General features: G+C 45.2%; 1 protein-coding gene across 1 annotated transcript in view; it reads left to right on the top strand.

Annotated features, from left to right (window-relative positions):
- The window catches only part of KCNQ2 (potassium channel, voltage gated KQT-like subfamily Q, member 2), a gene marked incomplete at its 5' end in the record, with an annotated part of 49,355 nt that extends 27,976 nt beyond the window's left edge, over nucleotides 1–21,379 (top strand). Inside the window, 4 exons of the mRNA XM_015414096.1 lie at nucleotides 462–593; nucleotides 5,858–5,959; nucleotides 18,435–18,558; nucleotides 20,657–21,379. Of these exons, the coding sequence (XP_015269582.1) occupies nucleotides 462–593; nucleotides 5,858–5,959; nucleotides 18,435–18,558; nucleotides 20,657–21,379 (1,081 nt within the window). The remainder of the gene's footprint in view (nucleotides 1–461; nucleotides 594–5,857; nucleotides 5,960–18,434; nucleotides 18,559–20,656) is intronic.
- Nucleotides 21,380–22,889: the final 1,510 nt, after the last annotated feature.

The raw sequence follows: 22,889 nt of genomic DNA, 5'->3' as shown, positions 1-22,889 counted from the left end.
GTGATTGTTAGACTGTAGCACTTTGGTTATCTTTTAAATAAACATTTCAAAAAAAAAAAAAATACAGGATTGACCCTGGTGGATCAGTGTTCTGATCCAGCAGAAGGCAGGTTTGTGTGTCTACTTTATGGGGGAAGGGGCCCATGGCTCAGCGGAATGCTTCCGCAGGTTCCCAGGTTCAATCCCCTCCAGCTCCAGTTAAAAGGACCAGGTAGCAGGTGATGCGAATCACCTCAGCCTGAGACCCCGGAGAGCCACTGCCCGTTTGAGTAGACCGTACTGACCTTGGTGGACCAGTGGTCTGATTCAGCAGAAGTCTGCTTTATGCATCCATGCGTGTGCGTGGGGACAGCAGAGGAGGTAGTAACGTAGGAGAGATGGTTCACGGGGGAAACACACACTCGCACACGTGCACAGGCCGAGGTTTTTTTACCTGCCCCCTTCCTCCCTTTCTGTTTCAGCATCATGAGGTTTCTGGTTTCCAAGCGGAAGTTCAAGGAGAGCCTGCGGCCCTACGATGTGATGGACGTCATCGAGCAGTATTCCGCAGGACATCTGGATATGCTCTCCCGGATCAAGAACCTCCAGTCCAGGCAAGAGCTTCCCCTCTTTCTGCATCCGGCCTTTGGGCATGCGTAACCAAGGCTCGTGGGGGGGGTCCTATTGGCCACCACTGCCTGTCCTCCCCACCTTTTGTGCCTCCAGGCAAAAGCCACTGGGTTTGGTGGGTAAGGGCTATTTCTGTGTGGGTTGCAGGTATGGAGATTGTGTTCTGGAGTGTGAGGTCTTTGGGGTTCGGTCTTCAGCAGGCGTGACAACCAGTAGGCACACCATTGAAATGCAGGCACAGGTGGTTCCAAGAAAGCCACGGTGTTGTCTCATGCAGGATGAAACTTGACCTCCCTTTGAGTGATATTATTATTCCAAGACAGACAAATTCTCTTTGATCCTTTCATCAGACACGGAATTCAAGTGTCTTTTCAGGTGCCAGTTTTCTCGAGTGTTCTTCCAGTGGCCTTTTCTGGCTGTTCATTAACAACAACAGCAACAAACCAGACAAGATCATGGAGAATGATGAAACAAAGATTCTTTGGGATTTCCAGTTGCAAACCGATAAGCAGCTGGAGCATAACACCCCTGATATCACACTTGTAGGGGAAAAAAATGAAAAATAGGGTATGGATCATTGACATGGCAATCCCAGGAGATAGCAGAATAGAAAAGAAAGAAAAAGAGGAGATCACAAAATACTAAGACCTATGAATAGAGTTAGGGCACCTCTGGGAGAAGAAGGTGACTGTTGTGCCAGCTGTCATTGGAGCCTTTGGAGCTCTGCCTGGAAGTCTCAAGAAACACCTGGACATTCTGATTTCTGTTTGTATCCTGTGCAAGTTTCTTCAGAGTGTTGGACTAGATGGGCCTTTGGCCTGATCCAACATTGGCGTCTCTTATGTTCTTAAGGTAGATGGATTCCCATTTTGTACAGCTAAATGTGGTGCCTTCGATGGAGCTAGATCAAGACGGATAGCCATGTCAGTTTGTCTGCAGCAGTCGAAAAGAACAAGAGACCAGTAGCACCTTAATGACTAACAAGCACTAGCCGTGTCTGAAGAAGTGAGCAGTGACCCACAAGAACTATCCTGCCACAAATGTTGTTAGTCTTTCAGGTGCTACTGGACTCTTCCTCTTTTCTACTGCTACAGACAGGCTAACACAGCTTACCCATCTTGATCTGGACATTCTGGGCACTGAGCAAATGGAACAGCTAGAATCCTGCAGAGATACCTCTGCAATTCCCAAGAACTTTGTGCTCTGCAGTTCAAGATCTAGCCATCTACCAGTCAAATATCTGACTGTGACAATCCATAACAATACTACTACTAATAAAACAGGACAGCCAGGAAAGGCCATTGGAAAGAAACACTGGAGAGGACTGGAATCTGAAAAAGGCCCTTGAATTCTGTGTCTGGTGAAGGGATCAAAGAAAAACTGTCCTCTTTTTGTCCATTTTGTACAGCTAAATGTGGTGCCTTCGATGGAGCTAGATCAAGACGGATAGCCATGTCAGTTTGTCTGCAGCAGTCGAAAAGAACAAGAGACCAGTAGCACCTTAATGACTAACAAGCACTAGCCGTGTCTGAAGAAGTGAGCAGTGACCCACAAGAACTATCCTGCCACAAATGTTGTTAGTCTTTCAGGTGCTACTGGACTCTTCCTCTTTTCTACTGCTACAGACAGGCTAACACAGCTTACCCATCTTGATCTGGACATTCTGGGCACTGAGCAAATGGAACAGCTAGAATCCTGCAGAGATACCTCTGCAATTCCCAAGAACTTTGTGCTCTGCAGTTCAAGATCTAGCCATCTACCAGTCAAATATCTGACTGTGACAATCCATAACAATACTACTACTAATAAAACAGGACAGCCAGGAAAGGCCATTGGAAAGAAACACTGGAGAGGACTGGAATCTGAAAAAGGCCCTTGAATTCTGTGTCTGGTGAAGGGATCAAAGAAAAACTGTCCTCTTTTTGTGTGGGGCCATGGCTCAGTGGCAGACGCTCTGCTTTGCATGCAGAAGGTCCCTGGTTCGATCCCCAACATGTCCAGTTAAAAAGGTCAGGGAACGGGGGGAGTGAAAGACCTCTGCATGAGGCCTTGGATGCCAGGCTGGACAATAGTGACTTTGATAGACCGGTGGGATGACACAGGATAAGGCAGCTTCATATGTCTAATGGGAAACTTATCTTTTTTGCTTGAAAACCAATTGAATCCAGTTCAGTAAAATTGAGAGGAGATGTCAACATTCAGTATCCCCCCCCCTTTTGCTGCCCCTCTCAATCCTATGAAAGAATTCTATGAGTGCCAGACAGTCTCCGCTGTGGAGTGTGCTTCATCTTCCGCCAAAACTTCCGCTCGTGCAAGGTGAATTATTTATCCTTGGGCCCTTGCGTGAGTGGAAGTCTGAGCAGAAGAGGAGGCGTGCTCCGTGGCAGTGAGTATCTAGCGTTTGTGGGAACTTATTCATGGGATTCAAGCCAAAGCTATCTTTGATGGGGTTCAGCATCCGAGTTTCCTCTGATAGACGTCTTGTTCAGCTGCAAGAGCAGTGACTTTTACAGGCCTTCGTTTTTGCAGTAAGCATGCCTGCTCAGAATCGTGCTTTTACCCTTCCCTTGTTTTCGGGAGGGGGGGGGAGATGTCTCCCATGAATCCAATAAACTGCTCGTGGGTAGATTTTAACTACAGCCATTTGCTTTAGCAAAGAGCTTAGGGAAAACAGTGAGCGTTGTACCAGTCTTCTCGCTAAATGTCAGAGCTATTTGCAAGGATAGTAGTGATTGACAACACGCTCCACCTAGTAATTGGATCTTCTTTCCATTGCCCCAACCGAGCTTTATTAGCTCTGGCTAAGGCAAAGTAGGACAGAAGGTGAGGAGGCACAGTATTTTTTTCAAAGTCTTCCTTCAGAGCGGGTTTGGCAGGGCTTTTGTTTTTCTCGTTCTGAGATTATTTAAGGCAAAGAGGTAAAAACGAATTCATTGCAATCCTGGCTGCTTTGTGGATTGTATCCTCAGTGTATGGTAGGGTTGGCAGCTCCAGGTTGGGATATTCCTGAAAATTTGGGGGTGGAGCCTGGGGAGGGCGGGGTTTCGGGAGGGTGCTCAGCAGGTTATAATGTCAGAGAGTTCGCCCTCTGAATCAGCCATTTTCTCCAGGGGAACTGATCTGCGTAGTCTGGAGATCAGTTGTAATTCCAGGAGATCCTAGGGGTTGGTAACTCTAGCGTATGGAGAAAATGCTACGCTCTTTGTCTACGAGTCCTCTCCTGCACTCTCTAGTGAGGGCCTGTAAGCCTTCGTGCTTCCTGTGGCTGTCTTCACCAATTTGTTCATCTGTAAAGCTGAACCCGAAAGGTCTCACAGAACGCTTGACACGCCAGCCGAGGGGCAGCAACCCTTTAGCAAACCGCTCGGGGCAACGAACCGAAGCAGCTGATTATTTGTCCTTTCCCCCGGCTGTGCCGAGAAGGGGGCTTTTTCCTGCTTTTGCGACTGACAGTTGCAGATACAAAAGACTAGCGGAACCCTCTTCCCCACTTGTCAGGACGATTCGGACAACCGACTCGATTGTTCGAGGGTTTCCACTTGGGAAATGGGAGCAAGCCGCTCTGGGCAACGAACCGAGCCAGCTGATTATTTGTTTCCGCGGGGGGAAATCCAGTCTGTTACGTATACTTCCCAGCAGAAGGTCAACTTTCAAAGGGCCGTTTTGAGCTGATCATAATTGTGTGCTGTCAAGTCACAGCTGACTCGTGATGGCCCCTCGAGGGATTTTTCAAGGCAGGAGATGAGCAGAGGCGCTTTGGCTATTGCCTCCCTCTGCGTAGCAGCCCCGGTCTTCCTTGGGGGTCTCCCATCCAACAACTGACCATGGCTGATCCTGTTTTACTTCCAAGGTCTGATGAGATCGGGCTTGTCAGGGCTATTTCTTAAAATCAAAACCCAAAATCAGAACGAGCAAGCCACAAGGCAAGGCGAGGGGGGGTGACCTATGCTTCTTGCCAGTTGTTTTCCAACTCAGAGTTGCACTTTGAAATCTGCTTTTACATCGATTTCCTTCGCCCAGTACAGCTGAGGCTGAACTTCAGCGGCGAGTCCAACAATGCTTAAGAGGAGATCTGCGTTTGATCATAATTGTGTGCTGTCAAGTCACAGCTGACTCGTAATGGCCCCTCGAGGGATTTTTCAAGGCAAGAGATGAGCAGAGGTGCTTTGGCTATTGCCTCCCTCTGCGTAGCAGCCCCGGTCTTCCTTGGGGGTCTCCCATCCAACAACTGACCATGGCTGATCCTGTTTTACTTCCAAGGTCTGATGAGATCGGGCTTGTCAGGGCTATTTCTTAAAGGCAAAACCCAAAATCAGAACTAGCGAGCCGCAAGGCAAGGCGAGGGGTGGGTGACCTAAGCTTCTTGCCAGTTGTTTTCCAACTCAGAATTGCACTTTGAAATCTGCTTTTACATACGCGGGGGGAAATCCAGTCTGTTACGTATACTTCCCGGCAGAAGGTCAACTTTCAAAAGGCCTTTTTGAGCTCGGAAAATTTCCGGAGAGGAAGGTAATTCCGCAAGGTCTCTTTGCTTGTCCGCCCACTCCACTGACTGCCCAGGCAGGTTATAAAACCTGGCAGAGGAAGGAATCACAGAACCCCAGGCCTGCAACACCTTTCGATATACTCAAAATTAAAGATGTGAACTGCCAGGGCGCGATGTTGTCAATGCCAGGGATGTTTCCATGCATTTACCCATTTCCACCGGTCATGTCCCTCGCTGCTTTTGTGAAGTGTCCCATAACATTAGTACCTTTAATACATTTTGTTTATCTCTCTCTCGTCCCATTCCATCCATGGGTGTGTTTGCCTCCTTCCAAGCTTGTGTTTCTCTCCCCTAAACGATGGAAGAATGCAATTCCATGTGTTGTAAACGCAAGGAGTCTGCCTTTCCAATGGAATATTGTCAGAAACGCACCAGGTTTCTATAGCATGTGTTGGCTGTTCATTGGAGAAAAACTGCCTTGTTTCGCAGAAGAGCTGTTGTTCTATTGTGGCTCAAACTTTGGAACACTTTCAATTAATCGATCCCAGCTGATCAGGTGATACGATTTTACTGCTTTCTGTTCTGAGCGGAATATAATATTCAACTTTTTTTTCCTTCCTGGCCTTTTTTCTTTGTGTGTATGTGTTTGTGTGTGTGTTTGAGGTCTTCTCCGCAGCCTCAGACCGAACTTTCTCTCGTTTCTGTGTGGCTTCATTATGCATTTTGTTGGTGTCTTTTTTTCTTCTCATTTATTTTCGCCAGGATAGATATGATTGTGGGTCCCCCGCCCCCTTCAACTCCCCGGCATAAGAAGTATCCAACCAAAGGAATTCCTCCTAAAGAATCGCCCCAGTACTCGCCTAGGTTAGGATTTGCCGAAATGCCTCTTCGTTCGGAATCTTTCATTTGCTTTTCCTCCACCAACCCCCCTTTCATGCCACGTTAAATGATGGCATCTGTCACGGGCAGCTGACTTGGCATCTCGCACTGAATGGCTTTGCTCTTCCTTGGATGCGCTTAATTTTTTTTTCCATTCGAGAGACACCAAAGGTGGGCCTTCGCAGCAGTGCAAACGTGGAAATGGCAAAAAAGGGACCCTGGTCCAAATATTCATTACCTTTTGGTGGAACCATTCAAGACTCCAACCTCACTCCAAGCTTTTCGCTTGGGAGGATTTAAAAAAAACCCAAAACATCGTGGTGTTCCGTTGCTGATATGTTCAGACTCTTTGAACGAGCCTTTCTGAGAACGTTGCCCGTCTTCTTCCCAATTAAAAGAACGACCCTTCGCCCTTCCCAATTAAAGTACATTGGCGACGATGTTAAAATCCTTGCAGAAGGGAGGAGCTGAGATCCAACAGTTCCAAGCTGTTGATAGAATTCCATGTGCAGGGCCATGGAACTCATGCTCTTCTTGGCCCCAATTGGCACTATTTTGTGATGCATCCTGATGCACATGGGCCCATTGGCACTATTTTGTGATGCATCCTGATGCACATGGGCCCATTGGCACTATTTTGTGATGCATCCTGATGCACATGGGCCCATTGGCACTATTTTGTGATGCATCCTGATGCACATGGGCCCATTGGCACTATTTTGTGATGCATCCTGATGCACATGGGCCCATTGGCACTATTTTGTGATGTCAGGGATACTGAGGATCACCACCAGAGTCCTCAAAAGCTTATTAGAGATCCTTCACTGAGAAGACCACTAATAGCAGATAAATCAAGATGGGTAGCAGTAGAAAAGAATAAGAGTCCAGTAGCACCTTTTTTGGATGTTTCTAAACAGAGGCTCGATGGCCATCTGACAGCAATGCTGATTCTGTGAACTTGGGCAGATCATGAGAAGGGAGGGCAGGAAGGGTCGCCTCAGTGCTTAGTTCTCGTGGCCCTTTCTCACACTGACAATTCCAGGTTTGCCACCCAGTATACGCTAGGCAGGGAACCGGAGCCCCTCAAATGAAGAGTTACATGTGCGTGTCTGCAAAAACACAAGCTCGTCCCCAGTTGTTGTGTGTTTTCAAATATGTGCTGAAAACATGCGAGAGGCGTACTTTGCAAAGCAATGTGTCGATCGGCCCGTTTCCCATCATGGCAGTCTGCAATGGGGAGTGTGCTGCTCTTTGAAGGCCAGCATTGGGATCTGTCGCTAAGCTCTCCTTTCAACCCAGATCCAAAATCCTCCCCTCATCATGGCAACACAGCATGAAATGCCAGAATACACTGTGCGTCTATTCATTTCTAGAGTGGGTGCATGAGTCTGGGGTCCAGCCCCCTTTTGTCCTTTCGCCTTGAGCTGGCAACTTCACACCCCAGACACGCAGAAGGGTTCTTTCCTCTCAAGTAGACCTCCTGGTCCTTGGGCTCCCTCCTGGGATATGAAAGGAAGCAATTACTGATTACACTGTCCCACACGTTAGTTTTCTCCAAAAATCGACATGGTTTTATTTACGAGGAGCAAAGATAAAAAAAGAAACATACTTATCTCCCTCTGCGAACACAAAGCCCCCCCCCAAAAAAAAATCACTAGGAGAGATAGTAACGTTTTTGTTGTTGTTGTTGTTGTTCAGTCGCACAGTCGAGTTCGACTCTTTGCGAACCCATGGACCAGATCACGCCTGGCCTTCCTGTCTTCCGCCATCCTCTGAAGTTGGCTCAATTTCATGTTCGTTGCATCTGTGACACTGTCTAACCATCTCATCCTTTGCCGTCCCCGTCTTCTTTGACCTTCAATCTTTCCCAGCATCAGGGTCTTCTCCAGTGAGGGCTCCCTTCTCATTTGGTGGCCAAAGTATTTGAGCTTCAGTTTCATTATCTGGCCTTCCAGGGAACAGTCAGGGTTGATTTCTTTTAGGATTGACTGATTTGATCTTCTTGCAGTCCAAGGGACTCTCAAGAGTCTTCTCCAGCACCATAGTTCAAAAGAATCTATTCTTCGTCTGGAGCAGTCCCTACTGAGCCCCTAGAACTGGGATTGTCCTTGGCAGAAGGCTGGCACGTTAGAGTTGTCCTTGGCTGGAGGTTGGCAAGCCTGCAGGCAGGAGAAAGAGGGAAGGAAGAATCCTTTATCAGTCAGCCACCTAAGCGGAAGAAAAGTTGCTTTTTTCTCCTGGAGCCTTGCCTCTGCTTCACCCTGGCTGCCCTCATCAATCAAGGTGTGGAGATTAGCTGCCGCCGCCCTGCAAGAACAACTACCAAGTTTGCTTATAACCTCCCAGGAGGCCCAGGTGCTATTTCACTTTGCGAATTTAAGGGAGACGCACCACAAAGTAAATAATATTTCTGTGCACCCCCCTACGCAGAAAGCGAGTGACTTCGGTCACTCGCCTTTCTGCGATCAGAACGATACCTTGGTTACATATATTAAAAGCATATAAACAACCACATACATGTAAAGTGTAGCACCCAAAACTCGAAATCAGCATCAAGACTCACAAAAGTGGGTCAAGTGATTGTGGAACTGACAAAGGCAGGTAATTAATAGCAAAATCTCTGGTGCAGTTTGCACAGACAGCCGTAAGTAGCCATTTAATGAAGTGCAGGTTGCCCTATCTAGTAAGCCATTTGTGTATGGTTTGCCACCTGGGATCTGGTGATTTCTGTCACAACACTGCAACTAAGAGCCAAATCAGACAGGATGCTGGGGATTCTGTGCATCAAGTTGTCAAGAATTTGTTTTTCTTGTGAGCAGCAAGCATGTGGTCCCGAATTTGGATCAAGACCATGGCATGGGGTTTACGTTTTCCTGCCCCCGTGCCTCTACTGTCTTGAAATGAACCAATAGTACTTCAGTTTGCCCTGTTGGGGTAAACATATGGGTCCTGAACATGGGTCATTTCAGGTTAAAAAGGTGTACAGAAGAAGGCTTAAACTCTCATGGCCCTGATCCAAAGCACGACCATATTTGCATGCTCTTAAGAAACACACACACATAGGAACTCATTCATGGTAACCCAACATCAAGTGTCATTTAAGTTCAACAAAGAACGTTTATGTTGGCAAAACCGTGAGCTTGAAAGTCCTTCTATGAGCAGCAGCCTCTGTACAGAAACATTTCAGGCATGCAAGTTTGGAATGTACAATGTGCATTTACGTACATTGAGCCATAGAGAGTCTTGCCTTCTAGCTGTTTCAGTGGCCAATCTATTTACCATAATTAAGTAAACTGATTTGTTTAAAAATTGCCCCACCATAATCAATGCTCCCTCTAAGCTGTGGAGTCTTGTGAGAAAAATTCTACTTTGTGAGCTACTGGCATTAAAGTTGTGAGTGAGCGATTTGGCTGCTGCATAAATTAGTTTGCTCTGGAGCCATCCTTCCTGAGCTAAGACAAAAATGTGTGCGCCGGAGGCTAAAAAACTGAGCTAGCTCACACTAATTCAGCTCAGAGGGAACACTGACCATATTATGTTTTAAGTACATTCAGTTATTGTGCTGCTTCTGCAAGATATTCTTGCAACCCTACAGCTCAACGGGGTGGCATCTAATGATAAATGTTGTAGTTAACTTTTTTAAACTGCGTGAAATCTAGTGCAGATTACTGCCAAAGAGGCAATTGCTCTGGATGTCCATACAAGATCACATTAGTTTCTGCCAGAGTCCAAAGAACTATATGATCTCCCCCTCCACCACAGTGCTTAAATGTAGAGGTGGGCATCCCAAAATTCACAAACTGTAAACATACATGAAAATCACTGTTTTGGGTCATTACCATGGTTTCTAGAATGGTAAACACAAATCTGGAGTTCTTAGGCATTACAAAGAACAACCCATCTCCTTAAAAAAAATCCATGTTTTTTGAGTTTAGGTGTTTATGGTCATAGTCATCAGCAAGTGTCTTGTTTTTCTTTGATACTTCTGATTTCTTGGGCAACAGTATTTCCCCCTTCCAGTAGAATCCTTGCAAGGGATCAGGAGTGTTCTCAGCCAGTCACCTTCGGGGACAAGCCCCAGAGAAGGAATTTTTAAGGCTCACCAGAGCTGCTGCTCTGAGCTGGGTGATGTTTTCAGAGAGATGGGAAATTCCACCCACCAGGAATTTCTTAAATAGTAGTAGCAATTAAGGTACCCCTGCAGAGGACATCCAGCATGAAGACATGTCTCACAGCAACTGGACGATTGATTCATCACATGCAATCCTATATACACTTGCTCTGTTAGTTTTATTTTTAAAAAACTGTTTCTAAGATTGCAGTGAAGGGGAGGGGATGGTTCTCTGTAAGAGTTGCAGAGTTTTCAGTGGCAAGGTGATTGTTTTTATTTGTCCCTCAACCACTGTAAGAGTATGTAAAGAAACCAGATGCAGCCAGGAATTTTGTTGAAAAACAATAATGGCTGGTAATCTCCTGCCATCCCCTTCTTTGAGGGTCACCTTCTTTGAGGGTCTGTAGATTTACCCCCTTTATCCATTCTGCTTGAAACACAGAGGATATTTTTAATTACTTTTTTATTTTAAGACAAACAGATAATATAAAAGAAAATACAGAAAGTTAAGAACTAATTGTATATCATATAAACAAAAAGAAAGAAAATGTTTTCTCCGCAACACCCCCTTCATTACATAAAATAATTCTTAAAGCATTGTCTATAAAATACAATGAAAATAACTTTTGTTGGGATACATTTATATTCAACATTGGACATTTAAAACACTTCTCATTCTACTTCTTCATCACAGTACATTTATATACAAAATTTTAAACTACTTCTCTTTGTAAATTTGTCTTCTGTTTCCATACAAATCTTACACAATCCATCTCCCCTCGAATTTTGTACCTGATCTGTTTCTCAAATATGTTAGTTTCTCCATCACTGCATACTCAGCAAGTTTGTTTTTCTAGTCTTCTAATCCTGGGCAAATGTCTGCTTTCCGTTTTCCTGCATAAATAATTCTAGCCACTGTCACCGTATATCTGAATATCTCTTCCAAATTTTTTTGTCAAATTGTTAGGCAGTATACCTAACAGCATACTCTTAGCTTCCATCAGAGATTTAACGTTTAAAGTATTCTGCATTTCTCCATGTATTTCTTTCCACTACCTTTTTGCTTTTTTACACATCTACTGCATATGAAAAAGGGTTTTTTTTAGATTAGCAGGAAGACTATGTTGTGTAAAATTTGGTGCCATTTATCTTTAAGAAGCACCAGAACCTACAACTGGTTCTCCTACTGAAAATACCAAAATTCTGGAACTGGGGAAGAGCATGGATTTAAATCCCCAACTAGTGCTGTCCTACCAGAAATCAGGAATAAGTGATAAAGAGTGTCCTTCTGAATCCTGGATCCCAAATTATAATGAATTTTTTCTCACAGCACACCCCTACTCAAAGGGACTTTGAGTTGGATTTCTCTAATAATACCTTTCCCCTTGATTGCGTCATTGCACATTTTTTTTAGGGAACAAGCAGTTTTTTTTGATACATGTTTTAGTAGCTGGGAAGATACTAGGGATGGATCCAGCTTAGATTTCCATTGCATCCAGTAGATCTCCATGAAATGCTGCACCATAAAACGTTGCGGTCATTCACTTAACATGAGAGATAACACACCATTTGTCTGCCAAGCCATTCTTAAAGGTTAACACTCTCAATTCGCCCGTCTGACTCCTTTTGCTTCCGAACAAAATATCAACACAAAGTTCTTGCTAACTGATATATTTATAGCCCAAAATACAGTAAAAGCAGTTGAAGATGTTCTCGCTATAGAAACTTTTCGAAAATCCTTTATCAAGACTGGACTTATCATGAAGCCATGCCTACAGACTCAATTTCCAGAGCTGAAGCTCCTGATTCTGGTGTTATCTCTAGTGTTATCTCTCGTGTTAAGTGAATGACTGTCATTGTTTTTCACTTGGAAGTCCTTGCATACTTACCCATAAAATAGGAGAGGGGTGGCTGTAAGCATGAAGGGGGAATTGGTAGAAATCCTAGATCTGGCATTCAAAGAAGAGGAGTTAAAAAACCCTTTAGGCTCACAGAATCCTTTGGGTACCCTTTGGAGGAGCCCTTTGGAAGACTAAAATGCAAACAATATGGTCAGATTTTTAATCTGGCCGTAATATTTGCTGCAATCAAAACACCGTTTGTACTTGAGCATTCTATTGTCTTAATGGCATCACACCAGAATGAAGAAATTGTTGCATGTGGGGCTGGTGGATGGTGCTGTCAAGTCACAGCTGACTTGTGGAGACCCCATAGGGTTTTCAGGGCAAGAGGTATTCAAAGGTGGTTTGCCTTTGACTGCCTCTGTATGGCAACCCTGGACTTCCTTGGCGGTCTCCCATCCAAGTACTAACCAGGGCCGACCCTGCTTAGCTTCCGAGATCTGATAAGATCGCGCTAGCCTGAGCCATCTAGGTCATGGCACGTGGGGCTAGAATGGCAAAATTGCAATAAAACCCTTGTTTAGAAATACATATATATGAAAGATAAGTGGGGAAGGCTTACAGGGATCTTTTAAAATAAGTAGCATAAAGATAGGGGGTCACTAAACGGTTCTGATTTATTTGAACTGATAGCGTACTCTAAACCCAAAGGCTGGATGACAGCATTGTTTCTTCTTGTTTGTTCTTTCTAAAATCCAGTGAAGTATGCCACTATTATTCTGGTTCTACAAAGACAGGATTGGAGATGTTTAGAACTTATCCGTACATTCAGAAATACTGCATGATACCTGGAATTGGACCACTTCCAAACTCAAGTGGGAGACTGTATCACTGAACACTCCCCCGTGTCAAAACTTCTCTGCTCTGGGGAAGTTAGCTTATCAGAGAGAAAGTGTTTTAGCCCAGTCCTCATCCTTATGGGTTAGATTTCCACACACAGGGAGAGTTCCCCTCCAGTATGGGGTCTTCCAAGTCAACAGTTTGAAGAAGTCCGGTTCCAGGAGGGGATGTACCACAAGATATGTCTGAACAGGAAGTTTGGTTCTTCAGATGTTTTCAGACTGGCACTCTTGCCATTTGCTACTGAAATTTGCAATTCTAAGCAGATAGGCCTTAGAAAAAATTACGTATCATCCAAGGGTATGTAGCCAATCAAATGACATGGATCAAGGGGGGTTAGCACCCGTGCCAAAACTGTGCTTAAAAGGTAATTGAATATTATTCCCCAAATGGTTCATTAAAAAAAATGGCTTTTCTCTCTCTTTCTCTTTCTTTCTTTTTTGCTGCATTTGAGCTGTCTTGATCTTTGCTGTCCGCTTCTGGCTGGAGGGTGAACCTACGGACACACCTCTTTGCATGCTTCTGAAAGCATGGAGCATAATGGAGCATAATGAAGCATGAGAGAAAACAGCGCTCTGGCCAGAATGAGAATTTCTACTTTTTCTTCCTCTTCCATTTCAGAGAAGGAAAGTCAACGCAACGAACGATTGTCACTTTCCCACCCCAAATTAAAATTTCATAGAGTTGGATCCTGCGGATTCAGTCAATCAGTAGTGGCAGTTTCCTCCATTTCTAGTGTTAGGGGACTGGATCACCACTATTGGACCAGATCTGCAGGATCCAGTCCAAGAGATCATGGCAGGATGAGCTTCCTCTAGTCCCTGGACTTTTGGGTCAATAATTAGTACCTGTCAGAATGACGACAGATTGTGTTAGCTGCTGTCACACCCATGTGAGCCGGGGGCTGATAAGGTATTGCTGTAGTCAACCCAAACTTGCACTGACATGACTCAGTTTTCTTTGATTCCATGCTCAGGTCTGTTCTGTTGTCTTCTCTTCAGACCTCATACAAAGAAACGAGTTGTAGCATCTGCGAAGCATTGACCGAGCTGTAATACCTCTTCATAAGGTCTTGTCCACATTCACATGTTTTGGGATAACAAAGATGTGTTCTGGAGTTATCAGGGTTTAGGATGATACTCTTGTTGGCTTTAATAGGGATAAATCTAGGTCCAGAGCTGCAATATCCATCCAGTTTTAAAGCAAATATGTTTCTAAACACGTACAAGAGACGTATTGTTCCATCAGTTGCCCCCACCCCCAAAGGCTCCTTCCTCTGCGTTCTCCACACCAAAAGAACGTATCGATTTTCCGGCTGGTTTCAATGCATGCCCTATGGCTTTATTGCTTTGCCTAGGAAAGAGCACTAGACAGAGGTTTTCCCACAAAGGAACATAACCTGTGACCCCCCCACCCCAAACAAGTATTTAAAACAAAACTTGCATATTTTATAGTGAATGTCCAAAATGTGGAGTCTGTTGACAGTTACAAGAGCTACCATGGTGATTGTTGCAATTCACCGGTGTAATTCTGAACATCTGCTGAACATGTACGAAATTGTGAATGTCCTGGCCCATACCTCTTACCACATCTTTCTGTGGTGGAAGACTGGTGTCTCTATTCATCCACTGTGCAGAAATAGCCCTTCTCACATATTACATTGAATGTATGTACATTCTGCAAGTACATGCGTACAAGTGTGTGTAAGAATGAGCCAGTGTGCATTCTCTTGACAAATGCAACCTGGATCTATATGGGGTTGCGATCACCCAGTCAGCTGTATGCACCTTGAATGTAACATGAGAGTTATTTTGCACATGTAAAAAGAAAAACCAAGAGTGTACACTGTACATGGGTTGTACATGTGTTTGCTGGAACTCGTGTACGGGGCTGAAATGACTGCAATCTGAGTTTTCCACGCTGAGGTCCAATTATGTGGAGGCTCTGCTCATAAGATATTTAACTTGTACAAAATCAAGGGATGTGTGTATGTGCGAGAGAGAGCAGTTTATAGATGGAGTCATCAGACAGCCACGTGTGGCGTGAGCGACCCATCGTCTGCTAAGTTGTGCGAACCGAGGCATTATCTCCTTGTGACTGTTGACAACCTCCATGTTTTGACACTCACCACAACACAGATTCAGAGAGAAACCAAACCCCTTCCCATTGCCAGAATTAAGGCAACTCAGGTAGCTGTATTGTTGGAAACGCCCTTGTGTCTCGACCCCTTTCCGCGGCTCAACGGTTTTTGTTCAGATGGTTAATCTGATGACAGCACTCTTAATTTTGCAAAGTGCTTTGTGACAACCTGGCGTCTTGTTAATCCTCCCTCTCCCCCCTCCCTTTGTCTGCATCTGGACTCATGACTTCTCTCATCCATCTCCTTGTGCATGGACGTCTTGCCAACACCGCAGAACCGCATAAGAAGCATTGTGTTTGTTCCGCTCCAGACAACTAACTTGATTACTGATGAATTGACAGACTTCACGTCTTTTTTGGGGGTGTTTTCATTGTAGCTGTTGTTCTTGGCATCACTTGGGCGTTTCTGGCACACTATGCAAGGGTACAGTTGGCCAGGGGTCAAAGACAGATGGATTGCTCTCAATGTAGATTTCAGGGAGGGGACCATGGCTCGGCAGTAGAGCATCTCCCTGGCATGCAGAAAATTCCAGGTTCAATACCTGGCATCTCTAGTTAAAAGGACAAGGTAGTAGGTGATGTGAAATACCTCTACCTGAGACCACTGCCAGTCATGAGTAGATAGTACTGACCAACGATCCGATTCAGTATAGTGTAGCTTCATGTGTACATATGTAGGTTCAAGACCATAGCTTGTTGTGTTACATCATGACCCTCAGTCTGATCTGAAGTATTTTAAAAGATGGTAGTAAACAGGACTAGCTGGTAAACACTTTCTAATGGTTATCAAAGCCACAAAGATGCAATGCATTGGTCACTGTATAATTCTTTACTTAAAACACGTCTACCCCTTCTCTCTCTTGCTGTCCGAAGACGTTTCCGTGGTCATGTGGCCGGCATGACTAAACACCAAGGTGCACGGAACGCTGTTACCTTCCCACCAAAGTGGTACCTATTTATCTACTTGCAATTTCTTGCTTTCGAACTGCTAGGTTGGCAGGAGCTGGAACTAGAGACGGGAGCTCACCCTGTCTTGCGGCACCCGGGTCTTGAACTGCTGAACTACTGACCTTCCAGTTCAGCGTCTTAACCACTTGAGCCAGTAAACACTTTCTAATAGTTATCAAAACCACAAAGATGCAATGCATTGGTCACTGTATAATTCTTTACTTAAAGCACGTCTACCCCTTCTCTCTGTTGCCCTGCTGGTGGACCTCCTGATGGCACCTGGGTTTTGGCCACTGTGTGACACGGAATGTTGGACTGGATGGGCTATTGGCCTGATCCAGCATTGGCTTCTCTTATGTTCTAAAGGAGCACGCGATATCTTACATTTCTTTTTTAAAAGTACAGCTTCCAGACCAGTGACATTGTTACAGTAATAAAGCCAGCTTCCTTAATATTTAACTTTCCTCAAATGCCTTCTTGAACAATTAGGTTCTGCACACCCTTTTGAAAGCCAGGAGGGAAGGTGCCGTCTAAACAAACCTCTAGAAGGTCATAACGTAGTATGGAGGGCCAAGAAGGTCACCAATGGTTTTGATAGACTCCTGCATGGAATTGTGGGAGCTCCAGCAGAGACTATCATGACATGCCAAAATTTACAGCTGGTAAAGGTACAGGAAGGCTGTCTCCTTTTGCAGCATGTTGCCCTAGAGCGAGGAGAAAGATGCAAATTGACAGCAAATAGATAAAAGTACATCCTGTGCTGTGTGAGTCCCAGGTCTCATGAAGGTTGCTGCTGTAAACGAAAGAAGTAAATCCAAACAACAAAAGGGAAAAAGACTAGTGTCACATGAGTCCCAAATATACGAATTCCACTAGTAGAAAACACCATCAAAGATTGCCAAAAACAATATATTAAACAATTATAAAGTTGGTGATGTCACAACAACAACATTAATGCATGCTGTAACTATAATAAGGCATAAGATACTTCCTCCTTTGAAGATAAGATATAATAATAATAAGGCATAAGATATTTCCTCCTTTGAAGATAAGACATAAAGTCCATGTACTCAGTGTAACTTGATAACTTGATAGGAGGAGTCCACATAGTCATAACATATTCCAAACAGCCTTTGCAAAGGCGCCAGTTCGAGATACTTAGAAGATGCGTTTCCTTCAACTTGTTCAGTTTGCCGGCTGTGTAAGTGGAACTGTGAAGAGATTTACACAAAAGCCTAGCCACAAAAACACACATGAAAAACAGAATTGCTAAAAAAAGCATGGCTGAAAAATACGCTCACCCTGATTTCAGCAATTTCAACAGACCATAAGGTTCATAGTGTAAACACAAAAAAGGCCACAGTTCTAAGCTTTGGGAGTGGATCTGTGGCTCAGCAGCACTCGCTTTAAACACAGGTGGTCATGAACACATGAAGCTGCCTTATACTGGATCAGACACCTGGTCCATCAAAGTCAGTATTGTCTACCCAGACTGGCAGCAGTCTTTCTCATCCCCTACTGCCTGAACCTTTTTAAACGGAGGTGCTGGGGATTGAACTTGGGACCTACCGCACACAAAGCAGAGGCTCTGCCACTGAGCCACAGCCCCTCCCGGGTTTAATTCCTGGCATCTCCAGTTAAAAGGACCTCAGGTAGCAGGTGGTGGGAGAGACAGGTGTAGACGCCACACCAAGCAGATAAATTATCTGCTTGAACAACTGGTCGTCAGAGTAGATACGACAAAGTGCTGTGGGTCGAAAGTTCGGTGTGGCATCTACACCTGTTCATCTGTAACCGTCACTTAAATTAATTTGGCACAGAAACAGTAGAGATTTATATTCAGGCAGATACCCTTCTTTCTGGCCTCCCTTTTGTGGGGAGAAGTGGGATGAAAACGTTATAATTAGTTAATCAAATAAGGAAATTTGGATAGCAGAAGTAACGGTTAGCGTTTGTGGATCCCTGGATTCAGGGATTTTGAAGCTCGACATCCATCCCTTGGAATCCAGAACCAAATTTTAGCGGGATGGAAGGTTCAGACCTGGTAAAATCATAGAATCATAGCATCGCAGAGCTGGAAGGGACCTCCAGGGTCATCTAGTCCAACCCCTTGTACAGTGCAGGAAATTCACAAATACCTTCCCCCACACACCTCCAGTGTGAAACCTTAGAAAACTTTGATTTGCCTGCCTCCAGTGTGAAACCTTAGAAAACTTTGAGTTGCCTGCTGGTGGTGGAAAATGCCGTCAAGTCGCAGCTGACGTATGGCAAAACATTTAGGGTTTTCAAGGCAAGAGACGTTCAGAGGTGGTTGGCCATTGCCTGCCTCTGCGTAGCAACCCTGGACTTCCTTGTCTCACTTTGATCGGTGTGAATAACTCTGATGCTTATCAACCGAGGGGCAGGGAGTTGCTTTCTCCACCGAGGAGTAAGCGTAGAGCAGCATTCGACACACACACCCTTTGACGTAGCTCACTAACTTCATGGCTTTTTCTGGGGTGGGGTTTTGCGCTTCCGGTAGAGTTGACCAGATTGTCGGTCGAGGGCCATCGATGACTGATAAGGACCGGACCAAAGGACCAACTGAAGGAGAGCTCCCTGAAGATCCAAGTATGATGGGCAGACTTGGGAAGGTGGAAAAGCAGGTATGTGCCCAGTTCCTGAGCTGTAACGTTCGACCTCCGTCAGTGTGCCATTACTGATGTAGTCCTTAGTATCCATAAATCAGCTTGTGAAATTATCTCTTCCTCTATTTATTCTATAACAATGCTGTTTTTGCTGATGCATTCAAGGTGCATGCACAGATTCTGTCTGTACCTTTTTATCTGGCCCTTTCTCCAAGGAACTCGAGAGTGATGGACATGGTCCCCCCCCCATTTGTCTTCACAACCAATGCTCCCACTAAGCTGTGGAGTCTCGTGAGCAAAAATTCTCCTTTGTGAGCTACTGGCATTAAATTTGTGAGTGAGTGATTTCGCTGCCGCGTCAATTAGTTTGCTCTGGAGCCATCCTTCCTGAGCTGAGGCAAAAATGTGTGAGCCGGAGGCTAAAAAACTTTGAGCCGGCTCAAACTAAGCTTAGAGGGAACACTGTTCACAACAATCCTGTTAGGTAATTCACCCGTTTCATTTGAAATGGGTTGTTGGAGGATTTACAGATACCATTGACAACCAACAAAGACAAATAAGTGGGTTCGAGATTAAATCAAGCCTGAACTCCTCCTACAAGCTAAAATGATTCGACTAAGGCTATTGTTCTTAGGTCACATGATGAAAAGACAAGGCTGACTGGAAAAGACAATAATGCTAGGAGATCATGCCGGGGAGCAATTGCGCGGTGGCTCGGGGGATCTGTCTGATCCCGCCACCGCGCTTCTCTTTTGATGTGGCTCAAAAAAGCCGCACTGCAGCCGCAGCTTTTCCCCCAGTGTGACCGGGGCCAAGGTCAACTTAATGTAGCCTGGAAAGAAATGTGGAAATCTATTGAAATCAATGGGCAATTCTTGAGATGTAAGAATGATGGGCAAAATCCATTGGGGAGAACTTCTGCCTGGTTTCCATTTTGTTTTAAGTAAGAGGAGCTTCCGAGGGCACAGAGACATCAAGTCTAATGTGTTACAGTTTGGGTTAGGGTTGTACAATTAAAAAAAAATATTTTAATTTTGTTTTGTTATTTCTGAAAGAGCACGGTTATTGCTTTCCTGAAATTTTGGGAGTAGTGGTACCATTTCCGAAATTTCTTTGGGGTAATTTTTTTGGGTTCAAAAATAGCTGGTAGTGGTAGACCTGGCCTCCATTGGAAGGCCAGTTGTACTAGGTACTGAAAACAGTTACCCAAGTAAAATCCTGACATTTTGGGAGATAAACTTTGGGAATCTTGCAATTTCGGGAGTGCCTTGCTTTGTTTCAAGTCTATCTGATCTGAAACGAAACTGAATTTCCGGCACTGTTTCGGGTCAGAAATTTCTGAATGGCCTCCCCTAGTTTGGGCTGTCGGTATATATTGGACTACTGTGCGTGCTATTATTTGGCAGAAAATTGATCAGAAATCCAAATTCTCCCCCCCCCCTTTCCTTACATGGTTTCCATAAATCTTTTTTCATATAGGGGGGAAAATGAACATTCGTAAGTGGCCAACAGGGGTAGCAGGATTTTGGGGGGCTGTAACACCTCACATAGATCACTCTGTCATCTAGCTTTTCCCAATACCAATTTCATTCCATTTCTACTTAGTCCTTCCCAAAAAAACCCAGAAAGCCAAATTCTTTCAACACCATTGTCTTGAAATTACTATTTTTTTTGTCATTATGGTTTAAGGTTTTCAGTTTAGCCAACACTTTGCAGAGTCAACCGAGCAAAAGGCGGGTCTCTGCCCGTAGGTACTTATCATTAAATTTTATCATCTCTGATGGGAGGGGAGTGACAATAGGAAGACAGGGAGAGGCCTGGCTTTCAAGGATGTAAGTCAAAACAGTTGCATGTGGTTACGTTTCATTTTCTATGGGGATAAGGCCTGAATTAAACCAGAGATGGTCTTATACATACGCTTGTGGGGTTTGCTGCATTTTTATTGTAGAATTCCCCTTTCCTTGTGACACCTTATGGCTTAGGTTTCATGCAGGGTGTGCATTTGGGTGGGGTTTTTTTTTTTTGTTCTTTTAATTGGGGTGTAGGAGTCTAGAGTTGTCTGAAGTGGGAATTTTGTGTGTAATGGTGCCCCGGGGACCTCTGTGGCCTTTTCCAGGTGCAGTCCATGGAGAAGAAGTTGGACTTCTTGGTCAACATCTATATGCAACGCATGGGGATCCCACCCACGGAAACAGAAGCCTACTTTGGATCCAAAGAACCTGATCCAGCACCGCCATACCACAGTCCGGACGACAGCCGGGAGCACATTGACAAAAACGGGTGCATTATCAAGATAATTCGCTCCACCAGTTCCATGGGACAGAAGAATTTCTCTGCGCCACCAGCCACCACGGTGCCAAACAATTCGTGCCACCCTTCCACTTCGTGGCAGACGTACCAGCGGCGAAGCCACAGCACTTCTCCGGTTGGTGATCCCGGTTCTTTGGTGAGGATCCCACCGCCCCCTTCACATGAGCGTTCCTTGTCAGCCTACAGTGGTGGGAACAGGGCCAGTGCTGAGTACGGAAGGAACGAAGACGTTACTGCGAAACACCCCGAGAGTGCCCTGAGAGACAGTGACACCTCCATTTCTATCCCATCCGTTGATCATGAGGAACTGGAGCGTTCCTTCAGTGGATTCAGCATTTCCCAGTCCAAAGAAAATTTGGACGTCCTCAACAATGGCTGCTACACAGCCGTGGCCAAAATCAGACCCTATATTGCAGAAGGGGAGTCAGATACGGATTCTGACCTCTGCACCCCCTGCGGGCCTCCGCCAAGGTCGGCAACAGGTGAGGGACCTTTCAGTGACATGGGGTGGTCAACTCCTAGACAGTGAAGCCACTGGGAAGCCATCTGAATCCAACGCCAAGAGGGGTGGAGCCGGTTGTGCTGTCCACGTCCTGAACACCTTCAAAAGATTGAGAACTTAACGTTCTGTGATGCAGAAGTCGTGGCTGTTTTCCCCCAGCTGACTCTGGGGGTGGAGGATCAGATGCTACACCTGTTCTCTACAAAGGGAGGGGCGCCGTAGCAAATAATTCGAAGCCTTGAAATCTCTGGATTTCTTTCGTACTATGTTTCTAAGAATCAATAGGTGAAACTGTTATCATACGCCAGGGTAGGTCACCGTGACGCTTGGTAACTTTTGATGTTAGCAAGGCACAGTCATCACTGGAGGGTGGTTGAGTTATTGGCGAGGTAATGGTTTGTTTGGTTTTTTTTTTTACTAAAAATAGGTAGAGGCACGGAGTTTTTGATCACATGCACAAAATATGTTGTGCTACCGAGGAAACATGTCCTCATGGTCACATAGGGGGAGGGGGGAAACGGATCATAGGTGCATGGTGGTTTGTTACAAAGCAATTTACAGTAGGATCTTCCAAGCGCAGAACACAATCCGGCGAGGGTCGTGCAAAGAGTGTGCGGTGTCCAAATGGCACAAAGTTTGAGAAGCAGTGGAAGAAAGACAATGGTTTTGTTGGGTTGCGTCGGGGATAGGGCTGCCCCTTGGACAGGAGTACTCGAGCGCAACAGCTAAGAAACTTTTTTGGAATGCAAGGCTGGTTTGACGTAATTATGTGTGTGTTTTTTATTCTTAAAAAAGCATCTGCAGGATGGCATCTGACAGTCCTTGATATGCATGCCCAGATGTTTAATTCTCTTTTGCACTTTTCGGGATACCGTTAAATAACACGGGGGACCATGCTCCCTCGGAGAAAAGTTCTCCGCACATGTTGTGTAACAAAGGGGATTTTGGAAACCAGGATTTACTCAACTTTAAGACCACCTCTGTACAAGTTGGCAGAACAATAGGTGCCCGCTACATTCTTCAGATGTTTCTTACCTGCATTTAGAGAGTCTTCTATTTGAAAGGCTCTTTTCCTGCATTGTGTGCTGCAATAACCGCAAGTTCGACAAGCGGGAGATGCAACAAGAGGTTTCTCAGCATCGCTCATGGAAGTGGCTTTGGAGCGATTTCCCATGGTTTAAATGCCTTGCAGTCCCTCCAAAACAGAGCATGGGGTGAGCTTCCAATCCCATAATGAAGCATGCCGGAAGTCACAGGTCAGAAGTCCCGTGGTAGGTGTACGAAGCATGAGATGGCCAGGGAAGTGAGGGGGACCTTGCTTGGGGAAACCGGGGAGTCACAGCGTCAATCTGAGCTAACAGCCGGTAGACCCTGCCGCCAACCCAAAGAGGTTATGTCTGCTCTTTCCATTGTGTATGGCTGGGTTGGCGCACCCCATACTTCCTGCCAAGAAAAGTCCTTGGTCTTCTTTCCGGCCCATCACCAACTCATGCTGATGGCCTGCCATTTCCGCCCAACGTGTCCCTTTTCTCATTCT

This window comes from Gekko japonicus, unplaced genomic scaffold (genome assembly GCF_001447785.1).
Source record: "Gekko japonicus isolate JY-2015 unplaced genomic scaffold, Gekko_japonicus_V1.1 scaffold3742, whole genome shotgun sequence".
NCBI classification, from domain to species: Eukaryota; Metazoa; Chordata; class Lepidosauria; order Squamata; family Gekkonidae; genus Gekko; species Gekko japonicus.
The sequence above is the reverse complement of the archived record's forward strand: the minus strand, read 5'-3'. Positions and strand labels throughout refer to the sequence as shown.